Source organism: Physeter macrocephalus, chromosome 11 (genome assembly GCF_002837175.3).
Source record: "Physeter macrocephalus isolate SW-GA chromosome 11, ASM283717v5, whole genome shotgun sequence".
Taxonomy (NCBI): Eukaryota; Metazoa; Chordata; class Mammalia; order Artiodactyla; family Physeteridae; genus Physeter; species Physeter macrocephalus.
Genome location: NC_041224.1, coordinates 47099662 through 47108380, shown reverse-complemented (window position 1 = coordinate 47108380; position 8719 = coordinate 47099662). Strand labels below are relative to the sequence as shown.

The following is an 8719-nucleotide window of genomic DNA, read 5'->3' as shown; positions in this document are numbered from 1 at the left end:
CATACTACAAAAAAAAAAAAAAAAAAAAAAAAGAGAGGACTAGAGAATAGGAATAGGGAGGGAAAGAAGCTGATTTAAGGTCTGTACATCTTGGAGTATCCAAGCATTCATTAGGGGATTGTGTACACATCTCAGACTTTCCCTGTCCATGGGTGGTTTGGATGGCAGGGTGCAGGGGAGATGGAGAATAAATGTCTCCCTGTCCTGGGCTGCTCATCACGTATCTAGGTTAAGCATTCTGCTTCCAGGCTCAGGGTCTGACTCCCAAAGCCCTGTGCTTTCCCCAAAACTTTGTGAGGTCTGCCAATGGGGAGCTTCTCCAAGTCCCATGCTAGGAACTTCGTCACTTGGGCCTTTTGGTATTGATTGCTGGCATTCATCATACCTGTGAGCATAGAAAAAGGTGAACTCTGAACATTCTCTCAGGTATATTCTCTTAGTATCGGTATGTTCTATTTTTCTTCCTGATTTATACTCAGAAGGAAACACAACAGTGACAAAATGAAGAATAGCAATGTTGAGTAGAGAAAAAGAATAAAGGTCTTGGTCAAAATCTAGGTCTGTTATTTACCAACTCTGTAGTGTTGGGCAAATGACTTCTATTCTTCGAGCCCTAATTTCCTCAACTGTGAAATGGGGATTAAACACTGTTCATAGTTGCATGAGTGCCTGGAATATGGTATATGCTCATCAAGTTGTGTGTTCTTTTCCCTTTTCTATTTGTGCTATGGTGGGAGTGAGGGGGACCAATGCTACATAAAGGTGGAGCCCACGAATAGAAGTAAAGCTTTCCTGGATTTCATCATGGTAATGACTAGGTGTGATTGTAGAGGTTTTTGTTATTCTTCACAGCAGAATATGTGATAAAATGAGGAGATTATAGTGAATTGTCACAGCTTATTCAACTACATGTGAAGATTTAGTAGCAGAATGAAGACTTCATATGAAAGGCAATGGTATTCTCTTCTGACATTTTGTCCAGAGTGGATTTTCTCTGGAGGAGGAGTATCTTTGATTTGCCCTGATTCATTGCTTAATATGGCCTGTAATGTATAGGACAAGGGTTAAATTCATAGAGGTACGCTTTACCAAGTGTGATGATAAGGAAAGGTAGTATGTTGTTTTCTGAGATGGAACCTATATTTCCCAGGATGAAGGTAGAGAACTTGGATTGTAAGTGATTAGAACCAATTGCAAAATGCTCTTTGTAGCACTAGAAATTTATTCTAATAACAGATCTTTTAAAGAAATATTTCTGATTAATATGGAAATAAGAGGAAGGGAGAGAACAATTATGTTATGAAATAATTTGTTCTTCTTGTTATGGTTGGATTATGAGGAACAGACTTCTTTCACACATGAGGTAATGGAAGAATTAGTCCTTGGTGTCATTTTAAAAATTCACACATAGGAGAAAAAGTTGGCATTTTGAAATGGCATTTTAACTAAGTTGGCTTAGTTAAAATTTTATTTCTAATGTTGACAAGTTAATTTTTACTATTTCTAAGGCAGGAATTCAAATAAGGCCTTATAATGGTTACAAAAAGGGTAATATTTTCTCTGCATTATTTTGTAAACTCATTTCTGAATTCTGAAATCTGCCCATAAATATGCTACTATTGTTTGAGGAACATTTTGTGCGTAATAAACGTCAACACTGATTTATTTGTATTCAAAACCTAGATGTTGTAAAACAGGTCCAGCAATCATCTAGGTTTCATGACAGATGCAAAACCTAAAACAAAAAAAGTGTGTATAACACAGTTCCTTTACCTAGAAGTTTATTATTCTGGGGATTTTGATATGCCATATATCAGTTTTCCTGAAACTTATGTACAGCAAAAACATAATATAACAGCATTCCTAATTAGAATTATGAATAATTATATAATGTCATGTTATAGTCTTCTACTAAAAAGTTTACAGCTATTTAAAAACTTACCCTCATCATTTTCAGATTTCGGCCAAAGAACTTCTTTTTGGTCACTCAGCTTCAGTGACGTGTTTGGCGAGAGCGAGAGACTTCTCTAAACAGCCCTTCATAGTTAGTGCTGCTGAAAATGGGTAGGTAAGATGTGTGGAACTGTGCACCCGTTTCTGTTCCTTCTCCCTTTTTAAAAACTCTGATGGGATACAGAATTCTAGGGCTGAAGGAAACTTTAGTGATTAACATATTCCTTTTACATATAGGAAAAGTTAGATCTTGAATGGTTGAATAACTTGTGTGACAGTCCCAAGGAAAGTAATCAGTACTATGACTCCCAGTCTTTAAACATCCCAACGTGTATCAGGCCTTGTGGCTGCCCCATTGTGTAAAGGATGTTGGCAAATGCCACCTATTATAGAACTGAAAATGGAAAAGTCTGGGCGCTTGTCTTTTTTCATGTAGTAACTCACTTTGAGCTATTAAGCAAATCCATGCAAGCCTTCATAGTTTCATGAAACAATTCAGCAGTTACGATCTTTATGTTGTACACTTGTTTGATATCATTTTAAAACAGAGGAGAGGACTCACTTGTAAGTGGGATGTGGGAGTAAGAAGGAGAAGGGACATAGTGATCTGGGTGCAGTTTCATGGAAGGAGGTTTGTTCCAATGAAACAGGACTTAGCTGTAGGAAAAAGCCCCACTGATGGAAGAGCTACTGTGAACTACTCTGCTGATGAGATGTTTGCCAAAGTATACTCAAGAATGCGGAATCCATTCAGCATGTGTTTGTGAGTGAGGAATTGGGTTGCTGGTTGAAACAAGAGAATCTCCTCCTTTTTTGTTTTTAACCCAAGGAGAAATTATATGGCTTAGAATTCTGAGACCCAAAAGAAGAATGAGGAATCAAGTGTCCAACTTCTAAAAATGGAATAGTTTAACAAAATGGCTAGTGGTACAGACATCAAAGAGATACCTATTCTCATAGCTTACAGCAAAGCCATAATTGTTATACTTAGAGAGATTGAACTTTGGATGAAGCTAAAATGAAATGTCCTAGTACCTTCTTTTTAAACAACTGCTTAGCTTTCGTACACTAGGGCTGCCTCGAAGCCTGCTACATAGGCTGAGATATTTATTCCCAATCTAGAGAATTTGGGGGATGGTTAGTTTTTCTGAGACTACTTGCACAGTTGATAAAATTAATAGCTGCGTGAGAAATAGATCTGAAAAGTATAACTGAGTTCCACCTTGAGGTTTTTGTCCACAGTGGTCTAGCTTCAAAAAAGAAACTAGGGGTTAATGGACATATTCTTGATGATAGATGAATTCAGCTGTATAAGTCCTGTAAATATGATTGTTAAAGAGCCAAGGAGTCTGGTTGGTCTTCCTTTTCCAAGATGATTTGAATTTTCTAGAACTCTGTTTCTTTGGGGTCTGACACCTTGCATCTATGAGATTCTCCTTAGGCAGTACCTACACTTTAGCTACTGCATACTTAGCAAATCCTAATTCAATCTGCTGAAACTTGTTAAAATTACTAGGCTCGACCTATTACTTCCTAAGTAACAATGACTTTTTTTTTTTTTTAACTTTTAAAAGTCCCAGGAAGTGACTGTTGGCTTAGCATTTCTGCTTCCAACGTTATCAGATTCATGCCGATCATGACTTTCTTCCTGACTTAGTTTTTCATTTTTTTCACTTAGTATTACTTCATCTATAGGCAAAAATCCTAATATTCAGGAATCCCAGTAAATTCCAGGATAAATGAAAGGAAATAAACACCTGGAACCTGATGTTGAAATGATGGAATGCTGAAGAAAAAGAGAAGAGCCTGAAAGTAGGCAATGAGAAAAAGCAGATTACTTTTAAAGGAAAGTTAATTAAACTGAGAGCTGACTTCTTAACAGTAAAATGAGAACTAGATAGCAGTGAAATATTTTTTTAAAGTTGAGAGAAAATATCCATCAACTTAGTTATGTCTCTAGCAAAAACATCTTCCAAAAATTAGGGCAAAACAGTAACATTTAAGACAAATACTGAGAGTGTTCACTGCCAACAGACCCTCTATAAGTAATGAAATTCTAAGTTATGTTTTTCAGTAAGAATAATGACTTCAGAAGGAAGATCTGATGGAAGAAGGAATATTGAACAAAACCCAGCAAAGTTTTAGAAAATTTAAATAAGCACAGATTATATTACAATATTGTTTATATGTACCTCCCATCCACCTCCCCCCCACATACACAAAATCCTAATCAACAACTGCATATCATAAGTGTAGTGATCAGACTCCAGGTGTTCTGGTGTTCTAGAGGTGGGCAAAGATGGTGATTAACCTTAGACTTTAAGCTAGATATACATGCTGACATTTCCAGGGTAGCTGCTAAGAGAACAGACAAAAGAAATAAAAATGAAAGAAACAGAATATATAACTTCCAATTTAAAAAAAGAAAAAGAATGTTGTTTAATCCAAAGGGGACAACAATAAATGAGACAAATAGCACAAAATAAGGTAATTGAAATAAATCTGAATAAACCAGTAATCTCAATTAAGTAAAGGGACTAAGCCCATCAGTTAAATTACAAAGGTTGTCAGACAATTTAAAAAACAAAAACAGCATAAGGATATATAAAAGTTAAAAGTAAATGGATGGAAAGAGATTTATCGGGCAAATACTAATGAAATTACTGTTAATATAGCCGTTTTAGTATTATATTAATAAATATATATAGTTAATAAAACCTTAAGGCAAAAAAGGCTTGACATTGATAAAGAGAGTTATTACTATTAATAAAATTTCTAACTACCAGCAAGAGATGATACTAGAGAGATAGGCAGGCAGGCACCCAGCCTTAGAGTCTTCTAGGATAGTGTTCATCAAACCTAAGCCTGCATCAGGACCACTTTCAGAGCTTGTTTAAATACAGATTTCTCGGCCCCATTCCCGGAGATACAGGTTTAGTGGGTCTGGGCTGAGGTTCAAGAACTTGCATTTCTAACATGTTCCTGGAGAGTGCTATGCTGCTGGTTTAGAGGAAAATATTTGAAATAGTGGGTACCCCACATTTGGGGCAGTGAGAGAATGTGTGAGTTCAAGAATGACTTGGGAAACTCATTGGTGATGATACCATTCATTGAGAATGAGAACAAAGGGGGGAAGGTGTTATGCCTCATTTTAAGTACAAGGAGTGTGAAGTCCTGCAAGTCATCCAGGTGGAAACATCTAATTACTAGTTGTATGTGGAAATCTAGAGTCCAGTGAATAGGTCTGGGCTTCCAACATCACATAGTTTGTGCCTGCAGTCATGGGAGTAGATGATTCATCAAGAGAGAGTGTGAAATATGAGAATGTAAGAAAGCCTAAGATACTAAGGAAAACCAACATTTAAGAAATAGGCGGAAGAAGATGGGAGCTTGAGAATGCCAAAGAAAACCAAAAAGTGTAACTGAAGACAAAAGTGAGTTTGAAGAATATAATGGACTTGTAATTCAAGAGGGCAAACCAAGCATTCATATGTATCTCCTTTCCCTCTAGATGCTTCATTAAAATTTGAGCAAAACGATAACAGTGTTATAAGTACACAAATATGAGAATAAGAATAGGGCCAAGAAAAAACATTGTATTTTTGAGAGATAGAAAGTGGATGAAAGAATAGTGACTGATTTATGTATCCATTGAATGAATTTTTATTGAAGTGCTCAAGTGGGGATGCACAGTTGAATAAGAAAGAAAGGCTCTTTCTCAAGGAGTTTTTAGTGGGAATATAATAATATTCTAATTATATATGTTATGGATTTTTTCCTGTGTGATTTTCTTTTCATTGAAATTTAAATATTAAGAATTTAAAAAATTTTGGAAATTGTTAAATTAATTTTTTATAATTGAAGGTGATTTAATCTATGTACAAAGTTGGGGAACAGTATTTGAAAAGAAAAAGAAGAATGTACATTTTAATAGTTAATTTTCATGTCTTCCTATTAGATACATAACTGAGCAGTGCCAGCTAAAATGCCAATGCTACTTTTGATATACAACAAATTTGCTTTTCTTTCTTTAATAGAATTGATTGGCAAGGAGTCAGTTTTTACTATGTGATATTTTTGTATTTTTTTCCAATTTAAGGTAGAAAATAAGATGATAAGCAAACAAACAGGGAAGGCATTAGAATCCAAGAGAGTTTAGAAACATTAGTATCACTGGGAGAGCTTTTATTGATGCCCAGGCTCCAACCTTAGAAACTGTGATTTAATTAGTCTGGCTTGATGTCTGGGTTGGGTCCCAGACATCAGTATTTTTAAAAACCTCCCTGGTAAGTCTAATGTAGAGCCAGAGTTTTAGAACAACTGGTTTAGAGATAGAGTTATCTAGAAACAGGTTAACTGACCAGGAGCTTTGCAAAACCCCACATGCCAGGACCACAACACAGAGCCATGAAATTAGAATCTCTGAGGAGAAATTTTTATATATTCACAGGTGATTCTTGATGCACAGCTAGAGTTGAGAACCACACTGATAAACTCAAATTTTTTGTAGAGCTAAAATTTTATATTGATGGCTGCTTAAAGTTCCATTTCTTTACATATATATGTATACACACACACACATATCCTTTGAGATATATTATTTCAATTTCTACCTTTTTCCCAGTCTCATTTTTCACACACACACACACACACACACACACACACACACACACTTTCCCCCTGTTTTATTGAGTTGCATGTGTTTTCAGATTACCTCAAATCCTTTTTGGCATACAGTTGGCTATAAACAGAGAGAAATAAAATCACTATGAATATGTAGTTCTATATCTAGGACATGGTTTTTCAATCTCAGCACTAATGACATTGTGGACCATGGGAGAATTCTTTGCTGTGAGGGACTATCCTGTGCGTTGTAGGATGTTTAGCAGCATCCCTGGCCTTTCCCCACTAGATGCCAGTGTTGTGTTCCTAGTTGTGACAACTAAAAATGTCTCTAAACATTGTCAAATGTCCTTTGTGGGGCAGAATCAGCCTAGGTTGAGAACCATTGATTTAACGATTGATTTCCAGTGTTTGGCTAATAAAACCCCCAAAGCCTGCAAACACCAAATGCATATAGCATTTACCGTTATTGGTCCGTGTCTTTTGCTTCTTAATAGCAGCTCTCCCTTAAAGCCAATAAAGCTTTCATTTTTCTTCCTTGGAAAATTTTGCTTATGTGTTGAAACTGTCAAAACTGAAGAATATTACTCAACAACTCTGAAACAGCCATTCTGGTTTTTGTGAACTGAAATCATACAGATTTAAACTGCCCTATACGGGATGTATTTGTAACTGTATTTCATAACTGTATCTGTATCTTTGTAACATATATGTAAACAAGTCAGAGTTTTCTAAACAATGAGAATTTTCTAACAATTTAGTGGCAAGGATGGTTTCAGGATTTCAGGAGAAGCAAAGAAATAAAGCGTATCAATGATAGACCAAATGTGGCCTCTTGGTGGCACTGTTTATTTTTATAAAAATGATACCTGAGCTCTAAAAGATGCAACACTTGATGTATTATGCTTTTCAGAATATGTAGTTTAAGTTCAATAAAATAAATCATTTTCAAGAAGATGCAGTTTCCATAGAAAGATTGTTGTACTGTCACTCTCCCAGGCTGTGATAGCTGCATCCCCACAATTTGTTGTAGATCAGGTTGGCACTCAAGTAAGGTTTGTAGGCTGGTGGCAGGGTGTAATTACCAAAACAAAAAGACATAGATACAGCATGTCATCCCTGCTAATGACCACAACATTTTCTTGCCCAGTAATCTGTAACAAAAAGCCACATAAACGATCAGGCTGCATTTAAGTGCAGCACTAAAGAAAAACTTGGTGGCACAAAAATTATTCCAGCCAATTGAGTGGAAATGACAGAGAATAATACAAAGTTATCTCTGCTAGGGAGATGTGTGTTTGGAATGTCACCAATGGACAGTGCGTGGAGAAGGCCACACTTCCTTACAGGCACACTGCAATCTGTGTAAGTATGTTCACTTCCTTGAGAACATCTCCAGATTCTACAGCTCCTTCAGAACATTTGCTAAGCACACATTTAAAGACATGTCTTTAGAGGGATTATTTTCTTGAACTTTTTTTTTTATCATTAGAATAGAATACTGTCAGTTATCACCTGTTATTTTTGGCATTTTTCTTTCCCCAAAGTAACTATTCAACCAATTTTTTTTTCTTATTCTTTCTCTTATTTCTGTATCTTTCTAAAATACACAAATTTGAAAAACAATTTCCTTATTCTTCCTTAGTTACACTCACAAAACACACGCACGCAATGACACACATGTGAAATGATTCCATTTTATTGACATACAGTCTTATAAAGCAAAAAAGTTTTTTTTTTTTTTTGCTTCCAGTTTAAACCTTTTTTGGATGGATAGGTTCTGAATTTCTTATTTATGAAAACAGAGCAAGAGGCACAGCCTTAATCTTTATAATAACTTCCCAATATTTAAAAGAGATTTTGGCTTTTGGTATGTGGACTCCAAGCATATGTAAGGTAGTCGCATGATTCCATGGTACTGACACTGTTTTTTATATTGTATGCATTGCTTTTAGCATTGATGACTTGCATTGAAACATTCATGAACTCCTTTCTGGGATCAAAACCTGAATAGCTGGGGCTTCCCTGGTGGCGCAGTGGTTGAGAGTCCGCCTGCCGATGCAGGCGACACGGGTTCGTGCCCCGGTCCGGGAAGATCCCACATGCCGCGGAGCGGCTGGGCCCGTGGGCCATGGCCGCTGAG

General features: G+C 36.3%; 1 protein-coding gene across 1 annotated transcript in view; it reads left to right on the top strand.

The window, feature by feature from the left end:
- WDR72 (WD repeat domain 72) overlaps window positions 1–8719 on the top strand; it is a 220168-nt gene that overhangs the window by 22041 nt on the left and 189408 nt on the right. The window contains exons 3-4 of the mRNA XM_055087953.1: window positions 1958–2064; window positions 7863–7941. Of these exons, the coding sequence (XP_054943928.1) occupies window positions 1958–2064; window positions 7863–7941 (186 nt within the window). The remainder of the gene's footprint in view (window positions 1–1957; window positions 2065–7862; window positions 7942–8719) is intronic.